This window comes from Periplaneta americana, chromosome 5 (genome assembly GCF_040183065.1).
Source record: "Periplaneta americana isolate PAMFEO1 chromosome 5, P.americana_PAMFEO1_priV1, whole genome shotgun sequence".
Classification (NCBI taxonomy): Eukaryota; Metazoa; Arthropoda; class Insecta; order Blattodea; family Blattidae; genus Periplaneta; species Periplaneta americana.
In genome coordinates this window covers 197457590-197476598 of record NC_091121.1, presented here as the reverse complement: position 1 = coordinate 197476598, position 19009 = coordinate 197457590, and the positions used below count along the sequence as shown (strand labels likewise).

General features: G+C 33.8%; 1 protein-coding gene across 1 annotated transcript in view; it reads right to left on the bottom strand.

Moving 5' to 3' along the window:
* Positions 1-3874: 3874 nt before the first annotated feature.
* LOC138700466 (pikachurin-like) overlaps positions 3875-19009 on the bottom strand; it is a 1281074-nt gene continuing 1265939 nt past the window's right edge. The window contains exon 14 of the mRNA XM_069827077.1: positions 3875-15835. Coding sequence (XP_069683178.1) covers positions 15687-15835 — 149 coding nt within the window. The 3' untranslated portion in view covers positions 3875-15686. The remainder of the gene's footprint in view (positions 15836-19009) is intronic.

Here is a 19009-nt window from a genome sequence, read left to right as displayed (position 1 = left end):
ACCCCGGACTAATTTCACCGGCATTATCACCTTCATCTCATATAGATGCTAAATAACCTAAGATGTTGATAAAATGTCGTAAAATAACATACTAAAAAATCAATGGTGGAGTTAACACGCTGGCTGAGGTTTTTTCCGGGGTTTTCCTTCAACCCAATATGAGCAAATGCTGGGTAACTTTCGATGCTGAACCCCGGACTAATTTCACCGGCATTATCACCTTCATCTCATTCAGATGCTAAATAACCTAAGATGTTGATAAAATGTCGTAAAATAACATACTAAAAAAATTAATGGTGGAGTTAACACGCGTAATTGAGATTCGTTTTCTGACCAAAGTCATCAGTAGGCACTTTCCAACAACGTGGCCTCCGCGATCTCCAGATTTCAATCCGGCCGATGTTTGGTTGTGGGGTTACCTTAAAGAACTAGTTTTCCTGACACATCCAATAACCTACTGCAACTGAAAGATGCCATCATTAATTCCCCATATTGAGGACTTAATGGAACCAGCCTGAACAATAACCTAGCATCCAATCCCTACCTTCTCGTGGTGCAGCTGTTACCATTTTGCATATGCAAAATGAACTAACGGGATTGCTAACCACCAAACAGCACTGGTCAGCTTGGTGGGCTTATGACCGAGACTGATCCTCTCTCTTTTCTAGTAACAGCCTCCCTTTTCTTCCCTTTTGCTCTTTCCTATCCAGTCTCCCTTAGCTAACTCTTGTTCTTTTCGACTCTGATGGTATTAGAGGATTCGAGGTCTAGGAAATAATTTCCTCTATATCTATCAATAGTTAATAAACCCTTGTAGGTACTCATCTAGTGATGATGAGGTAGCTTCAATCCTTTAGATTGAGTTAATAAATAATCAAGAGGTACTTACATAAGCTGTAAAAACATCTACTACAGCCCAGTGGCGGTGCATCAATAAGAGTACAAGAGCACGTGAACACCTTGTTTCCATTAATGCACGACTAGTTTTATTATTTAATACCGTATTGACGTAGTGGGGATGTATATCATCAGAATCGAGTATTTTAAACTTTCCGCATCTTGCATAAACTTCTTATGTAAACTTGGCAACATCCGTTCACGTACAAGCCGTGCTCTTTTCGAGATGGTTACAGGAATTTCACGCATGCGCGGGAGAAAATTGTCTTTAGCTGGCCGCTTATGACTCGTCAAGAGCACAAAGCTTTAAGTGAACATGATGAGTATCTATCCTACAGATGTCAGGTGCATTGGTGCCTATCGTTCACGTGCTATATCTCGAGGAGGAAATTTAAAAGCCTGTAGATGTCAGCATCTGACTGTAGGAACGTTTACTTTACGTAGATGTGTGTACAGTGCTGCTATGAGAGTGTAGTTTGTGAATTACTATACTTCAGTGTCAGCATAATAGCATAGTTTGGCTTCCAAACACGTCCTGGTTGACTGTGGTGGTGGTATGAATTTAAGTATCTGTATGGTGGTGTATAATATTTAAGAATAATATTTACTGGCATGTATTTATATTAATCAATCTATGCGAATGGGATTGCAGTACTGGTATAGGCTATAGTGTATCATTGTGTTGTGAATCAAAATATATTACTGAACACACGCGTTTGTAAATAACGGGACTGTGGTATGCATTCATTATTAACAAACGTAAACAATGAACTCTCTTCAATGAAATTTGGAACAGTAAAGAACTGGGTAAACTGGCTTACCAGGAAAAATTGGAAATAGAAAGACTGAGTTTCATTATTATTACTATTATTATTACTCTTATTATTATTATTATTATTATTATTATTATTATTATTATTATTATTATTATGATGATGATGATTATTATTATTATTATTATTATTATTATTATTATTATTATTATTATTATTATTATTATTATATGTCGTTTTGAATTTATGTACGGTTTTTTTCGATAGTGAAACATTGGAATCATGACATTTCATATTAGACTAAACGTACAATTTCAAATTCTCTTCGATTTTGGAACCACAAAATTGTGAACTTACTTACTTACAAATGGCTTTTAAGGAACCCGCCCTCACATAAGCCCGCCAGCGGTCCCTATCCTGTGCAAGATTAATCCAGTCTCTATCATCATACCCCACCTCCCTCAAATCCATTTTAATATTATCCTCCCATCTACGTCTCGGCCTCCCTAAAGGTCTTTTTCCCTCCGGTCTCCCAACTAACACTCTATATACATTTCTGGATTCGCCCATACGTGCTACATGCCCTGCCCATCTCAAACGTCTGGATTTAATGTTCCTAATTATGTCAGGTGAAGAATACAATGCGTGCAGTTCTGTGTTGTGTAACTTTCTCCATTCTCCTGTAACTTCATCCCGCTTAGCCCCAAATATTTTCCTAAGCACCTTATTCTCAAACACCCTGAACCTATGTTCCTCTCTCAGAGTGAGAGTCCAAGTTTCACAACCATACAGAACAACCGGTAATATAACTGTTTTATAAATTCTAACTTTCAGATTTTTGGACAGCAGACTGGATGATAAGAGCTTCTCAACCGAATAATAACACGCATTTCCCATATTTATTCTGCATTTAATTTCCTCCCGAGTGTTATTTATATTTGTTACTGTTGCTCCAAGATATTTGAATTTTTCTACCTCTTCGAAGGATAAATCTCCAATTTTTATATTTCCATTTCGTACAATATACTGGTCACGAGACATAATCATATACTTTGTCTTTTCGGGATTTACTTCCAACCCTATCTCTTTACTTGCTTCAAGTAGAATTTCCGTCTTTCCCTAATCGTTTGTGTATTTTCTCCTAACATATTCACGTCATCCGCATAGACAAGAAGCTGATGTAACCCTTTCAATTCCAAACCCTGCCTGTTATCCTGAACTTTCCTAATGGCATATTCTAGCGCGAAGTTAAAAAGTAAAGGTGATAGTGCATCTCCCTGACAAAATTGTGAACACACATAATATTTTATCACGAGCCACCACTGCTACAGCCCCACTCTTTTTCACTAACAATGATGGCTGATCTCAAGTATTGTAACATATACATACTATTACACCAATCATGTATAATAATAAACAAGGCTAATCGATTTTTAATAACAGACCAGCTGGTTGATTTAATATTTCAAAGCAAAATAAATAAATGAATATTATGCAATAAATGAATTTTGCTTATAAATGACAGCAGACTTCCTGATTTTTTCTGAGTTAAATAATTCAACGAACAACAGATTTGTGCAAATATCTCAATTTTTTTTGAAATGGTCGGTTGGTTTATTGTTGCATAACTCCGTCAAATTATGATATTCCTATGGAAATAACACTTGTAACCACAAAATACTCGCCAGCAGGTACATAGTACTTACCCTACCATATGCATCACAGTTGCCATTTGAAGATATCATTGATAAATCGTACAATGAATCCTTATTGTTCATTCTAGAAATTCATTACCGTACTAATTGTGAATTACATTTTAAAATTCATAAATGTTTAAACATTCGTTTAATTTTAGGAGAAGAATAATGTGATAAAAGGAGTAAAGGTATTCGGGACATTTTAGTATAATAATTTTGTGTGAAAATTACAAACACTCCCTTCGGTCTTAAGAGTGAAAAGCTATTGCAGTGATTCACGAAATTTCAACTGAAAAATATAATCCTAGGATAAAGAACATTCATATGTATGTAAAGAAATGACAAACACAACTATCTAAAATAAATTTAGGCTCCTATAGACAAAATAATAATACATAACTGGTACTACGTGGATTATACATTTCAGCAGAGAAGTGTGAATTTGCCATGTAAGAATGTTTGTGTTGGATTTCAAAGTTTTGAAACCCAGCAATTAAGCAAGAGAACTTTGTATGCCAACCAAAAGCATTTATTTCCTGCTTTAAGGTTCACAACTTTGCCTGTAAGGGCCAGCTGATATCAGAACTTCCTCCTGAATTATTTGTAACAGTGTCAATGGTGTTTATTCACATAATTAGACTCATATTCATTTCAGCATCTCTTCTATTTCATGTACTTTTGATTACTCAATATTCCTATTTGTATGGGATATTTGACAAAGATGAAAAATCCTGAGTGACTTGACACAGTTTTCTTCTTTTTTAAAGCTCCATTTGCCAGTTCAAAGATGGGTAACAGATATAAGTTGTTCAAGTCTCAAATGCTTTGAGACAGCCGTGAATCTTATTTAATTATATTATTCATATTCATTTAGCATTTCTTTCCATTAACTGCATTTTGTATTTCGAGAATTTTAAATTGACTATATATCCAATATCATTCTATTAACCCTTAAATTGACAATGTATTCTATAGGATACAACAGGTTAATAGGCTATATGCTATAATTTTAATAGAACAATAGAAAAAAAATTGGTAGGAAAATTAAAACTTCACAATACTATAATATTGTACAACATATAAAATATGGACATTGCGATAGTTGTTTTCTTTACAGTCCGACACAGTTTAATTAATTAGTATGAGAAATGAAATTTTGCCAATTTAAGGGTTAAGAATTCTATACTTTACGAATTTACAGTAACAAAACTCAACTTTGAAATTACTTTTCAATATGTCAAGGACTCAAGAATAAGCATATGTTTTGTGTACAGAATGTGATTGTTTTCTTTTGCAAAAAGCACAGTCTGGTCAGCATTATATTTTAATGGCGCAACAAATAGAAATAAAGTAGGCCTATGTCAGTTTTCCACATAGAAAATAAACAATGTTATAAATTCAATTTAAAAGTAAAACGTATGCATAAAAAACTCGTTTGCTATTGTGTTCACTTAGTATGTTCAGATACAGAACAGCTAAAATGGTTTTTGTAGCCACTGAGTCTAAAATTAAGTAATTTATGTTTTATAGTTAGAACAAACGTGTCTCTGTGTATCAAAACTCGACGGCAAAACTTCAGGAATGGATTCCTCATATAGAGAGAAGGATAAAAATGTTTTACAACATTGGTTCGGGAATGCATATGGTAATTACAAAGTTACGAAACTTACCAGTTGGAGCACTCTGTTTACATATCAGATGAAATGTTCAAAGTGACCTCCCCCTATGTCATCTTCGTGTTGAGTGCTGAACACGATCAAAAATGTCTGGTGTAGTGTGTACTGTCTGACAGGTTGCCACAATGCATGCACGGATAGTTAGTTCATCACACACAGCAGTCAAATACACCAAAGACTTTAAGTGTCCCCAAAGGTAAAATTCCAGGGGGTTTAAATCAGGAGAGCCAAGCAATGTTCCACCTCTACCAATCCACTGCCCAGGAAAATGTGCATTAAGGTGCCTGAGACTACAAGTGCTAAGAGGTATTCAGGTCAAGATCAATTTAATTCGCAACATGATTACTTTTGCAGCAATTGTAACCAGAGTCTCGCATTTTAATCCATCGATCAAAGCATGTTGGCATGCACTGACATTAATAAAAGTTCGGATAACTCTGTAATTATGCATTTCCGGACCCATATTGTAATACGAGCTTTTTTCTTCTCTCTATATGAGGAATCCACTCCTTAAGTTTTGCTGTCGAGTTTTGATACATCCTGTATAGCGTTTTCTACTGATGTGAACGTAAAAGATACTCGATTCTGGCTTATCATGTATAAGTATCACAGATCTTTTTGGCACTTGTGAGGAAAGAGAAAGTTAGAAAACGAGCCTTTAAGGTGGTGGTCCTGTGCAGGGTTGGGTCAAGCAAAGGGACTGGGGTAGAAAAGGGAGAAACAATGACACTAAAGAAAAGTATGCTCAGTTGCTTAGAAGAAATCGACTTATAGGCCAATGCTTTTTAAACTGAAATATGATATATATACTAAAAGGGAAGGAACAAGAGAGATCATTCTCAATGTGTACAATTTTATGAAGACGTAAGCAAAGTCATAAAAAATTAGGTACCGGTACTGGTACAGAGAGTAGCAAAGATAAACAAGGTATCTCTAACAAAGATGAAGAGGATTTTACCTGAACAAAAATAATATGTTGCTGAAGGAACATCAGTAAGTGCATCAGGAAAGAAACGGTGATGGAAAAAGACCGCTATTAATATTGATGACTTTGACAAATGAGTCATATGACGAACAATTCACAAATTCTATCTTTTGCACAAAATTTCTCCTACAATTTTCATGAAGAGGTCCACTGCATTTCTGAAGACGACTCTCACAGAAGAGCGGATATAATAGCAATAAACAGGCAACAACAAAAGGCTATTATCATAGATCCAACTATACGCATGGAGAGAGATCTAAACCAAGCTCATCAGGTTGATCATGAAAAGAGGACCATTTATGAACCTTGTATTCCCTACCTTAGTGCCAAGTATAACATCCCTCTCTTCAATTGGTCAGTGACAGGTTTATTTTTTGGTGCTCTGAGTTAATGTTATGTTTTATTTAACGACGCTCGCAACTGCAGTGGTTATATCAGCATTTCCGGATGTGCCGGAATTTTGTCCCGCAGGAGTTCTTTTACATGCCAGTAAATCTACTGACATGAGCCTGTCACATTTAAGCACACTTAAATGCCATCGACCTGGCCCGGGATCGAACCCGCAACCTTGGGTATAGAAGGCCAGCGCTATACCAACTTGCCAACCAGGTCGACTGGTGCTCTGAGTTCTTTACCAAAATTTACATATAATTTTTTAAAACAATTATCAATATCATCTTTTGAATTAAAAAAAAATCATCTCGCAAATTCTTAAAGATTCCCTGCAGATTATACAGTTTCATTTATACCACTCAGAAGGCCTTAATTAAGGATACGCTAATTTTAAATAAAATCTTTTATTTATAAGTATAATTTTATAGTCATCTTCTAAGATTTTATTTTATAATTGATAATCAGTGGTGCTTAATTATTACATTTTATTTTTATAACAATATTCATATTTAATTGATTATATTTGTTTGCTCTTAATTTCCGGATCCTCGTGGTCATCCTTAATTAAGGCAGGACGAGTTATTTCTCTCTCTCTCTCCAATTCTACGTGAAATCACCCGTAATTGATTGGGGAGTACTAGTTTAAGAGTATTATAAGAGAGAGTTCAAGTATAAGAAGACGGGGGAAAAATAGAAGATTGAGAGGCAAAGAATATCATCTCTATCAGACATAAAATTTAGGGAGAAACTCGATCCATCATCTACGAGTAAGATAACTGTATATACTTAGAAGTCACAATGATAAGAAGATAGGATGGAGATCATAATAATAATAATAATAATAACAAATTACAATGAAAGCAGTAGTGATAGTGTAGTGGAAAAAATTTCTAACAATAACAATAAGCGCACAGTCTACAACGTTTTACTAGATTTGGTGTCCGTGACGTCTTATTGGCATTATAGGTCTATTTACACGAGTTCTGAGTGTACTTCTACTGTCATTGGCAGATGGGTAACAGTTGGAGGGTGATGCTGATTGGGAGAGAACATACAAGATGGATAGTGACTCGCTTTTTTGCTTAACATTTAAACTGCCAGGAGCCAAAAAGATCTGCGATACTTATTACAGAGCTATTATTATCATAGATCTCAGAAAAGAGCAGCCGACCTGCCGGCCACGCCCTGCATGGTTTCTGCCGCACACTAATCGTTTCTCCCGCGTAATCGACCTCCAGTAGCCATATGGCATTCAGTGTGCTTAGAAGTGTAATGAAACTCTGAATTCTTCAAGTGTACAACGTTAGTGTATAAAGTTTAGTGATTATTGTGTATTTAGGTAATGCCTAGCAACAAATTCTCATTGTGTGAACGTGTGTATATGTACAATACGTACAGAAAAGGCAGAAGGTCGTGTGCGAAAACAAGATGAAAATTTCGAATGAAGTTTTCAAACAGAACTGTGGCTTCTGCCAAAACAATTACACGACTCGCTAAAAGATTTAAAGAAACAGGCTCTGTGAAGAATCGAAAATCAAGCAGAAAACGTAGTGTTCTTATGCAGAACGATTGTCAGTTTATTTCCAACAAGATTCCGCCACAGCTCATACAGCTGCCATGTCAATGAGGGAATTGAGGCGTATTTTCGGTACAAGACTGATCAGTAAAAATTTGAGGCCTCCACGAAGCCCAGATATAACACCCTGTGAGTTTTATTTATGGGGAACACTAAAAGGTAGGGTTTATAGGAAAAATCCTCATTCTGTAGATGAACTAAAAGACTATATACGAGAAGAATAGGGAAGGAAATAGTGTAAATAATAAGGGTGCAAGTGTAAGTGGAAATCTAATATGTGAAAGTGAAAGCGAGGGGGGGGGGAATAAAAGAGGACTAGAAGAAGAAGAAGAAAGAAAGACAAAGACAGAAATAAGGCAGAGACGAACAGTAAAGAAAGGTCAGAACCTGCGACACTTGAGGATATAGCAGAGATATTTGATATGTTAAAAAAAATGTGGATGTGATCAAAAAGTGCAAACAAAGTGAAATTGGAAAAGATGGAGAAGTATAGGGGAGAGAGAAAGTGTATAAGCAGATGTGTAGAATAAAATATAAGTATTATAGGAAGTGAGAATAGTGACAATGGATTAAATGTAAGCAGAATAGTGAGAAAGTGAAAGTAAGCGCAAATAGGAATGAGTGAAAATAATGAGAAAGGGTTAAGAGAAGTGAACAAGTGACAGCATAAAATTAGTACTAGCATTTGAACGTTGGAACAGTAAATGAATATAAGAGAAAGATAGGAGAAAAGGTCAAAGAACAAATAAGGCAAATAATTCAATATGATAATTTATAGAGGAAAATTGAAATTGAGATTTTAGTGAATAGTAGTTAGAGGAAAAAGGGGGTTTGAAAGGAGTAGACCTATATAATATTAGATTTATTAGGATTAATGAATAAATAGAGAATAGCAAATGAAATGTAGGAGAAACACTGAAGGGGAGTTTAACCAAATAACAAAAAAGGTACATAGTGTAATTGGGAGTATTTGTGTAGACGTGTACTGCAAATAATGTGTTATTGTAATAATATGTTAATGGTGGCACCGGATACAGAAATTTCAGGTACACCATTACATGTAAAGAAGTGCTGTGACCAAATATATCATATCATATCATATCGTATCATATACGAGAAGAAATCCAAGCTATCAATGATGTCGAACTTCAAAGTGTTGTTTATTCGTTTATCAGAAGATGTCAGTTGTGTGTGGCGGCAAACGGGAGCCATTTTCAGCAACGATTGTGAGCATGGTAAGTCCAAATTATTGAACATTTATTGTTAGTACTGTTATATATTAGAGAAGCGCCAGAGAAATGGTTATGCGCTCAGCAGAAACCAAGCAGGGCGCAGTTGGCCAGCTGCTCTTTTCTGAGACCTATGATAATAATAGCCCTGTACAATATTTCATCTGAAACCCTTACATTTCTTTGGACTCGCTGTCAGAGCTTTAAAAAATAAATGAAGTCAAGCTGAAAGTGTAAAAAGGCAGTTCATGTGACATCTTCAGCTATCCCTTACTTCATTCAACACTATTTTCTGCTTCTTTGAGGATACTATAGATATGAAGCGTCATGTATAACACACATGGCTCCACTGTGAGGTCCACACTTTACAGGTTCTTCTAGTTATCACACAACATTGCTGCCAAAACAGGTCTACGTCCTAAGGTAGGCCTGTTAGAGTTAGTTGGGTTGTTAAGATTGAATATGAATTGTATTTCATGAATGATTCATGTCTTCTTTATACCTTTCTCACAAGAAAACATCAAATGACAATTTGATAACATTGTACAGAAATAACATACAAAACTAATGAACTACAGGATCACATTCCACAAAATGATATGTTTTTAAGCTTTTACGGATCATTATAGTGGCAGCACTGCTTCCATATGTGTCAATGGCATGACCTTATGTTGTGTGAATTGTGTTCTTCTTTTAAAGTTTTATAATATTTGCTGTTGGGGTAAAAATTGAAGTGTATCAAGGGGTGAAACAATAATATACTTTCCTATTTACCTTTCTAAGTATTGTGCCATAAAACACGCAATATTAAAACAGTATAAGTACCATTTTGTAGAGTGGCATAATGCACTATAACAGAGCATTTGTAGCATAGCAAAATGAAGAATGTTTTGGAACACAGAATTAGGTGCAAATCACTTTAAATTCGTGGATAGTGAATTTGGTATTGACATAAACAGCACTATGCTGACACTTAATACACTTATTTCATTTGTAAGAAATTAGTGATGTAATTGTTTTTCTTTCTTTTTTTTTTACTATTTCAATGTTTGATAAAACACTCACAACATTTTCTACCATCCTACCATGTTTTAGTTCAAATATGGCGAGTATCTCTTCTTCAATATAAATGTCCATATGTGAGTAACTGCTGGAAATTAGAAATATTAGTTCGGAAATAAGGACACAATGTCTTCATAATTTCTTCTTTTTTATCTTCCCCTCTGAAGAATTTTGATACCCAACGGACAGGCCATATTTTAAGTAAATAGTTTTGTATGTTTATGGACAACCAGTATGGTAATATATATTATATCTATATACAGAATAAGAAATTATTTCTTAATAACATTAAAAGTAATCCAATTGAAAACAGTAATTAACTTCCAATAACCTCCAATTTTACAACTTGATACTGCATATAGTTGAGGACAAAACATTTCTTTTTATTCTTTATAGGAGAAGGGATACATCAGCAGATTCTGTAGTCTGAATATTCACTTGTCTTAAAAAATGGCCTGCCATAAGGGGTGAGATTCTCAAAGAAAGAAGGTACTATCGAGTCTTCCACTGTCTTTTGATTCACAGCAATTCATGCCTTTACCTTCGGGCCAATATATTTTATTAAATCCCTTAAATATGAGGCCGCTATGTTAGAAGATAATGATCTTCCATAAAGCACTTGGAAAGGTAGTATTTAATCCCACCACAGTTTACATAATTCCTGCCCACTGATTCTCTAGCTTTGTACAGTGCACTAGAAAACACAAGGTCGCCATTTTGTTTACCTACTGATGCACACGCAAAAATATCCCGTACCAATTGATTCACTCGTATCTTTCATTCACTGGATATAAAGTTTCTGATTCACAATTATGAATCTCTATTTATAAAAGTTCAATATTTTTTCTTTTGTAAATTACAGAATAGTTCAATCAGACTTAGAAGAATATCGTTCATACAATCTGTACAGCATTAAACTCCTCTTTCAACATAATAAAAGTCTATATATTGCCTTGCTCGTGTATGCAGATATTGCCAGATATGGTCATTACCACACAAAAATTTTAATTGTAGAGTGTATTTACTTGCACAAAGACTGGTGAGATGGACGTAGAATAGTCTTCAGTAACACACCGTTGTTTCAGTGGGCAAATGTTTAAATCCCTAAGAACATAGTGGTTTCAAAACACCTAAACTGCATTTTAGTATAATAAACCATAAGAAATCTCTTATTTACACTTCACAGAGTTAATTCGAAAGGAATTTAAGTAGAATTTTACTTTAGATTTTTATTAATGATAAACAGGAGTAATATAACGCCATAAATATGCATGAAACAACAATTTTATTACGTCTAACTGTGAAACTTTGAGTTAAATAATTCATTTTGAATCTTAAATCTTGCGTACACTACTTTTAACACTTGAATATAATTAATTGATTAACTAGTGGACTTACTCGTGTTAATTATGTAAGATTTGTCCGGCTTACAGCTGTTTCAGTGCTTCACACACCATCCTCAGAGCCTACTAGATCACGGCATCATCTCGAAATTCTCTGCCCTGTTATGTGGGTGTGTTCGATTGTTGAAAGGTGTTGAAGAGTGGAGTCAAATAGTGTGTGTGTACTGAAATTATTGATCTGTGTGCTGAGAATTTGATCGGGGTGTGTTTTAGTGTGTTTGTATATTTCATATTGTTCTAGTGTGTTGAGTTTTTGGTTCTTGGGTTGTATGTGTAGGATTTCCATGTTCGTATTTATGTTATTGTATGTATGGTTAGCATTGGTTATGTGATCGGCCTATGTAGATGTATTGTGTAGCAATAGTATTAGATGTATTGATAGATGTATTGTGTAAGCAATAACCAGAGGACACAATACATCTACATACACCGATCACATAACCAATGCTAACCATACATACAATAACATAAATACGGACATAGAAATCCTACACATACAACCCAAGAACCAAAAACTCAAGACACTAGAACAATACGAAATATACAAACACACTAAAACACACCCCGATCAAATTCTCAACACACAGATCAATTTCAGTACACACTCACTATTTGACTCCACTCTTCAACACCTTTCAACAATCGAACACACCCACATAACAGGCAGAGAATTTCGAGATGACGCCGTGATCTAGTAGGCTCTGAGGATGGTGCATAAGCACTGAAACAGCTGTAAGCCTGACAAATCTTACATAATTAACACGAGTAAGTCCACTAGTTAATCAATTAATTAAATAATTCATTTTGAATCTTTCGTACACTACTTTTAACACTTGAATATAAATAATTGATTAAATGACGATCTTACTCGTGTTAATTATGTAAGCATGTGCGGCTTACAGCTGTTTCGGTGCTACTTGACACCATCCTCAGAGTCTTCTGTGTCTCGGCGTCATCTCAACATCGCTGCCTGTTGTGTAGGTGTGTTGGTGTGATGAAGAGTTGAGTCAAATAGTGTGTGTGTTCTGAAATTGATCTGTGTGTTGAGAATTTGATTAGGGTGTTTTTTAGTGTGTCTGTATATTTCATATTGTTCTAGTGTGTTGAGTTTTTGGTTTTTTGGTTGTATGTGTACATATGCCGAACACATAACTAATGCTAACCACACATACAATAACATAAATACAGACATGGAAATCCTACACATACAACCCAAAAACCAAAAACTCAACACACTAGAACAATATGAAATATACAGACACATTAAAACACACCCTAATCAAATTCTCAACACACAGATCAATTTCAGAACACACCCACTATTTGACTCAACTCTTCATCACACAAACGCACCCACACAACAGCAGCGAAGTTGAGATGGCGCCGAGATACAGAAGGCTCTGAGGATGGTGTCAAGTAGCACCGAAACAGGTATAAGACGCACATGCTTACATAATTAACACGAGTAAGTTCGCCATTTAATCAATTATTTAAATAATTCCTTCACATATGCATTTTCAAAGATAAGTAATTGCATCACTTCGACAGAAAAGAAAATGTAGGCTTACAACACGTAATTTGAGACTAGATTACCTAAATCGAAAGGGATGCAACAAATTGAACAAGACTCAAGATTATTGAAGAAATGGGTTGGTTGTATTGTATTTTAATTTAAATTTTTTCATAAATATAATTATGATGAATTGTTTTGTGAATATTTGCGCAATTTCATGTTTTGAAAAAGACTATTATTGTCATTATTTATCATTACCGGTATCAATAACAAATTAGGCCTCATACAGTGTTTAAAAGCTCTGTAACATTATGGTTTGTAATCTTATATTATTTTATGTATTCTGCATTTTTTCAAAATATACTAATACAATTATTTTGCAATGCTCGATTTTGTTACTGACTGGTTCTACTTTCAATTTTTATAAAATGTTCTTATTTATTTTCTGGTTCAAAACTGTAGGCCTCTATCCTGTTGTTTTCTTGAACATTTATTTTCATCTGTTGTCAGTCTTCTTCAGTTTTTAAATTTTAAGGGTCTCAAGATTTATAGGCCATTTGGTATTTTGTGAAACCTACCTGCACGTAAGGAGAAAGAAGAAATCGAATATTGTGACATTTAAGTTTTATTTACTTTCATGAAGTTTTTACTTAAAAAAAATATGGAAGGGTGCCATAAAATAAATGCAAAATTACAAACCTTCTTTTTTGAGGATACAAATTCTATTTAATTCTAATCTTTTATTTCGCATAGGAGGGAAACTGAACCATCCTGCTAGTCAAAAAACAAACACTTAATGAAATGTGTAATTTATTGCTTTGAGATACCGGTAACATAAATTATATAAAATATTATTATAATTTTACAAATGCATTTCCTATAACTGATCGATTTAAAGAATTGCCACAAATTCTTTTAAAAATTAAATTATTTGTAAAATATTATTCCATCACGAAACTTGTCAAAAAAGATAATTTAATATTCTGTAATATTACTGTAAGCCTTACAAAATACGGTATGTCAAGAAAATAAACTGAGATTTGAAATTAATAAAGAAGTGTCTGTTTAATAAGGTTCCTGCATCCTTGTTAACATGTTATAAACAAGTATAAGAGGAAAATTGAGACAGAGAAATCAAAAACTCACTAATTCCAATAAACCAAATTTTACAGGAGAGAGAAAAAACTTATCTGTCTTACTAACTTTAAATATTATATATTTACTACCTATTAATATTGTGTAAAATTACATTCTTTATCAATATTAAATACTTCAAAACCTAAATTTTTACATTATCTTAGTACACTACAATTTGAAATAAACACTGCTGGAGTTAGTGGTTTTCTGACTTCCACAGTGTATGAATTAAGAAAAGTAGATAAATATGAGCCATGTGAAGAAAAAATATAAGTATATCATAATTCCCTTATGAAACATTGCAATATACGAGAAAATGAAAGTTTATTATTAAGATTAACATTGCTACATTTTTTCAAATTTCAAATATATGAGACAGAAAATCACAAATTACCATAAAGCATATCAAAATACACAAATAAAACCATAAACAATATTAAAATGTTAAATAATCTCATTCATGCTACAGATTCTGTTTTTTCTCTCACTCTCATGTTCTTCCTGTGCATCTAGATTATTACTGTCCGCAAAAAGAGTTTGGTAATACATCCTACTTTCCTCAGAAATAAACTACCATACATTAAATTTTGCAAGCCCTTTTGCTTTCTTCTTTCAATGGCAATGCTGAATTGTACTTTAGTTGACTGGGGAATGATGCATCTGTATTGGGTTTCTGGAAGTTAATCGACTCGATATTGCGCCTTTAATAGTCTTACTTACATGGATTTCGTAGATTTTTGTGACATTCTGAATACCGTATCATATCACTTTACTCAGCAGGTTGAGCGATAGTGTTGCCACCTACCAGAAAATTAAGCTTGGAATGCAAAAACTCTCTTATTCCATGGAGTAAGTGGAGTTCTGACTTCCACGAGTCTTAAAACAGCCCCCAGAATGCAGATGGATATCGAAATTAATGTATTCTTGCCTTCCACGCATAAGGCACAAACTAAAAAGCACCATCCTACCCATAACTCAATTTTGTAAAAATTGGAGTTAGTGGGTTTTTGATCTCCCTGTCTCAATTACAGTTCCTGCTTGAATCTGCTCTCAATTTTGAAGTGCTGTAGGCCTACTTTTGTTTTCTTACAACATACTCGTAAAAATATCCGAAAGATGAATACTGGTATATACTTATCCTAATAGTATAGTACCGGTACCGGTAATTTGTTACAAGTACATACCGGTAATACATTATTACTGAAAAGAATAGAATGTGTTTTAATTACGTCATGTGAATTATTTAACTGTGTTTTTTTTAATTACAGGTATCACATTAACTGAAATGCAGTTCAGGTACATAAAATTCAATTGAATTCACCATGTCTTAATTCAGGAATTATTTCTACCCACAGTGTTTGATATTCTTGCCTGCTGTTGACATTTGAACTAGCTTTACATTATAGTCTGTGTCCAAGATCAAATCCGAGATGCAACCAACCATACCATTCTTATATTTGTTCAAGGATGCTTGTTCTATGTTCTCCATTCCACCTGAAAAGAAATACATGCAATTGGTAAATCTTCGATCAGTACTTCTTTTCCTTATAAAAGATGTAGGTCATCCCATATTATTTGCAGATGACACATGTATAGTAATTACAGCCAATAACTCCAACACATTCCAATCTTCAACAGAGGAAATTCTCTTCAAAATATGTGACTGGTTCTCAGTCAATAAATTAGTATTAAATTGTAACAAAACTAACATAATTCAATTTAAATCCTGTCCAAATTCAACGTCGCAAATTTCTAGCGCAATAATTAACAATAGATCCCTATTAGAAACAACAACAATCGATAATGTGTTAAATTGGAAAAATCATATTAAAGAAATTACCCCCAAACTAAATTCAGCTTGTTTTGCTATTAGATCTATGCAAAAGATAGTAAATATCAATACCTTAAAAACAATATACTTTGCATACTTCCACTCGGTAATGAGTTTTGGAATAATATTCTGGGGAAATTCCACAGATAGTAACAATATATTTCTATTACAAAAAAGAGTAATTAGAATAATAGTAGGTGCTAAATCTAGGGAATCGTGTAGGACTATTTAAAAAAACTACAAATAATGCCCATGGCTTGTCAGTATATCTTTTCATTAATAGTCTTCCTCGTATGTAATCGTGAAAACTTTGTAACTAATTCAACAGTTCATAGCATAAATACACGTCAAAAAAATGACTTTCATACTCCATCGGCAAGTCTATCGTGCTATCAAAAAGGAGTGCGTTATATGACAGTAAAAATTTTTAATAGCCTCCCTATCGATATAAAAAATGAAACTCAAAACATAAGATTATTTAGGGCCAAATTAAAGAAGTACCTAATTTCTCACGCCTTCTATTCCGTACGTGAATTCATGACATTCAATAACACTTCATGAAATTGATACTAAAACTTTGTGTTGTACTAGTAGACTATATTGTAAATCTCGTCTGTATATATTTCATCTAGACTGTGACTATAAATTAAGATTTTATAATAGTATTAAGTTTTTTGACTTGTTCCATATTCTAGCTGTAAGCATGTATGAATACCATGGAATGTTAATAAATACAATACAATACAATACAAATTAGGCTACATACACAGAATATTCAGAAATGATTAAATAGTACTTGTGCCATAATTTGTGACACCAGTATTTGTGTGTATTACATTTGTAATACACACATCTCTCTTTCTTTTAATAAACAATTTTTTTACACTTATGAATATGTAATTTTACAATATACAAATATAATCGTAACATTACTTTACTGAATCTATTAAACTGTTTGTGATATAACAGTGTAACTACTGTACATACTGTGATAGAAAACAGAATAGAACAAGTGTAATAGAATAGAATAAATCTCATGAGGTTTCTTTACTTCTAACCAAGCTCTTCCAACAATACTAACAAAATAACCCATGTCACACATCGTTTAACACATAATATTGTTACTGAACATATACCGCAGTAAGCCTATAGTCAGTGTTGTCATGGTAATTTTTCTCTTGAACATATGCCACACCCCTTTTTTCTCCCTTGAAATATATTCCTCTTCTCTCTCTATCTCTCGGACTATAATTTAATGATTTTTTTAATATTAAAGAAGAAGTAAAGAAATTCTTTTGCTTTACATTTTAAATGTACAAGTAGTTTAATTTAAAGAATACACCATGTAGCACCACCGTAGATGCACACTTGTCTCGATGAATCTTGGAGTGTGTATTTGCAGCACTTCTTGTTTTTCAATCATTACTTACTTATAGTCCGACCATCGGATCTGTGCCCCGGTAAGATATGCGAACTGAACCTTAATTCCTTTTCAGCCTCGGCAATTCATTTCTCTCCCTGTATTCCTATTTCTCTCTTTTCCATCCCTCTCTCTTTCTCTCCCCCACTACTCACAATTTTGAGCCTTCTTGCGGGACAGTTTATTTGCACTTGCAGTCCAGTGTTGTCAACTCAACATGAATACTGTAGCACGGAGTGGTGAAAGAAATATTATTAAGCAAGTAATAGCATTTTGCATAAGTCAATCAGCGTCATTGGAAATACTTAAAATTAAATTATGAATAAATAATAATTAACCTTACATTATTATAAGCAATATTCAAGAGACATGACACTATTTGACGGAACTTTGGCAACATCCTTATTCGGCAAGGTTCGTGGCCTGCTGTTTGACGTATTGGGAGAGAAACGGGTGGAATGGGGTGAGTAGAGGCATTAACTTTTCCAAAAACGACGACAGCGCTGAAGGGCTTAGATCTGATGGTCCGACAATACTTACTGGCTTTTAAGGAACCCGGAGGTTCATTGCCGCCCTCACATAAGCTCGCCATTGGTCCCTATCCTGAGCAAGATCAATCCAGTCTCTACCATCATATCCCATCTCCCTCAAATCCATTTTAATATTATCCTCCCATCTACGTCTCGGCCTCCCTAAAGGTTTTTTCAATCATTATTTTATATAATTCTGGATTCCAGTGCTGCAGAGGTGGACAAGTTTTGTTTATGAACATCAAACAAAATACACTAGGAACAGCAAGAGATGATCTAAGATCTGTATAGATCTCCGTGCACAAAACTTAGGCACCCATATGCCGTATGGCTCCGTACAGACAAAATTTTCTTTTCCCCATACGATTAATTAAAAAAATTGTAGGTTTCCATACGATGTATGGCCTCGTATGACCTCCATGACAGCACTGCCTATAGTGCATATTGCAGGCGAAGATGATTTTCTTTAATTATGTAAAAGTTTCATTATATGAGTCCACAATATTAGCACTATAAGCCAACCTATAATGAGTATAACCTGGCTAGCTGGCAAAACTCTATACATTTTATTCTTAATTTGATGTCAAACAAATGCATGATCTACAGAGAGACATATCTATTAGAATTATGACTGTTTACTTTAAGGAATCCCATAATATAAACATAATAATAATAATAATAATAATAATAATAATGACTATAATAATAACTATAATAATAATAATAATAACCATAACATAATAATAATAATAATAATAATAATAATAATAATTTTATTATTATTATTATTATTATTATTATTATTATTATTATTATTATTATTATTATTATTATTACACAATGCAGAACTGCACGCATTGTATCCTTCATCTGACATAATTAGGAAC